The sequence below is a fragment of the Papaver somniferum genome, unplaced genomic scaffold, assembly GCF_003573695.1.
Source record: "Papaver somniferum cultivar HN1 unplaced genomic scaffold, ASM357369v1 unplaced-scaffold_117, whole genome shotgun sequence".
Lineage (NCBI taxonomy): Eukaryota > Viridiplantae > Streptophyta > Magnoliopsida > Ranunculales > Papaveraceae > Papaver > Papaver somniferum.
The window spans coordinates 10,582,451-10,584,263 of NW_020620714.1; the positions used below are offsets into that span (position 1 = coordinate 10,582,451).

The 1,813-nt window shown below is 36.0% G+C and overlaps 1 protein-coding gene across 1 annotated transcript in view; it reads left to right on the forward strand.

The window, feature by feature from the left end:
* The first annotated feature begins 1,126 nt into the window (after positions 1–1,126).
* The window catches only part of LOC113329970 (2-alkenal reductase (NADP(+)-dependent)-like), a 3,381-nt gene continuing 2,694 nt past the window's right edge, over positions 1,127–1,813 (forward strand). The window contains exon 1 of the mRNA XM_026576827.1: positions 1,127–1,596. Within this exon, the coding sequence (XP_026432612.1) occupies positions 1,366–1,596 (231 nt within the window). The 5' untranslated portion in view covers positions 1,127–1,365. The remainder of the gene's footprint in view (positions 1,597–1,813) is intronic.

Genomic DNA, 1,813 nt, shown 5'->3' on the forward strand with positions numbered 1-1,813 from the left:
TTACCCGTCCACATGGATAGACAAAATGCCTAACATTTGCCAGTCCCATTGGAGTTGCTCAATGTAAATCCGAAAAAGCACGGTGTACATAGAGAAGACAAAAGAATGTACCGATGCGCTACAAACTGGAGGCTGCTATAATGACACGTTACCACATTCAGCGGCCAAACCCCCAAGAATAAAACTTCACGAAAATTGCTTTTACCGTCAAATCCACAGACCCGGAGAAGAAAAAGTGGGAGAATGGATGATGCTTTTGGATGTAAAGAAGAGCACGAGCTTTTTGGAAAGGTAATGCATTTATCTTGTCGGAATTTTGATTAGTAGAGTTCACCGTACTAGTCCAAACCATTTTCTTGATTTTGCGCCGTTGATGTGTTTGTTCAAATGACCAATAGCTTCACTGACGCTTATTCCCTCGGGAAACATCATTTTATCTCTTTAATTTGACAGCCCAGTTTCATTCAAATTGCAGGTACCAAATGACATAAATCATTTGGTTTCTGCTCCACCATCACAAATTAAAAGTATTAATCTTTTAAGTAATTAATTTGTTGTTTCAATTTAAGTGTGATATGCTCTTTTGTCCAGTCTGCTTCAGGTAACACACACTCGTCAAATGGATGCACAAAATATCAGCTCATGTTGAAGTGTGTTTGCGATTCCACAAAGCATGTTCTTATGCGGCTAATTGGTATTTTACAAATTCCTGATCTTAACTACCTAACTGGAGTATCCACTGTTCCAATGTGGTCAAACTTTTCGACTGCAGGTTGGGGAGCTAAGCTAGTGCAGATTGCGAAGCTAAGCTATGATGCAGCACCCAAAATAGCCAGTGTTGATCTTCGATATGCGATGAACCTCTCTAACAAAAGGTGTGTAAGGTTTCTTTTCCATTTGATTCTAGCACCTTTTTGTACCGCTTGACGTCATTGCACATGCCACCAAAATTTTTGTCAAATAATACGTAAATGAGTATATGCATTTCCTGTACATGTTTTTCATTTTGGTTAGATAGATAGTTTAATTATGATATCTGAATTATTAAAGCGTCAGTGCTTCCCAGGTGGACACTCCTTTATAATGAGTGCCCACAGGACAAAACCATCCTAATAGTTAATTCCAATCTGGTAGGGATCTTCCTTTAACCAAATAGTGGTTTTGTTTTCCTGAAATTTGATTAAACAGCTAAAAAGAAGTCATTTGACTCATTGTCATTACACTTATTTACGGAAAATTCATAAACCACAGAGAACTCCAGAACGTAACAATTTGCAATTAGTTGAAGAGAGTAGTGAAACCTACAAACTTGCAATCAGATTTCATAAACCCATTACACGGCTCACTTTTAGAGAAAGAGAAAAAATGGCAAATGGAGATGAAGTTGGTAACAATCAAATTTTATTTAGAGATTACATTTCTGGGTTTCCAAAAGAAACAGATATGATACTAAGTACATCAGCTACCATTAAATTGAAAGTTCCTGAAGGATCAAATTCTGTTTTGTTGAAGAATCTTTACTTATCTTGTGATCCTTATATGCGAGGCAGAATGACCCTATCTGATAGTTATGTTGCTGCTTTTACTCCTGGTTCAGTAAGAATCTTACCTCACAGTTGTATTTGGGTGTTTATGCTTTGAGATTTGCATATAGTAATAATCTTTTTTCTGATAATAATAATCTTTTGTTCAATTTTGTGATGTTTATAGTAAGTTCTTTGGGCAGTCAAAATGTCTAATCAATTGTGATTTGTACAGTACCTAATGGTAATTCCTACTTATGATTTTGGTAGTTTTTTTTTTTTTTTTTGGA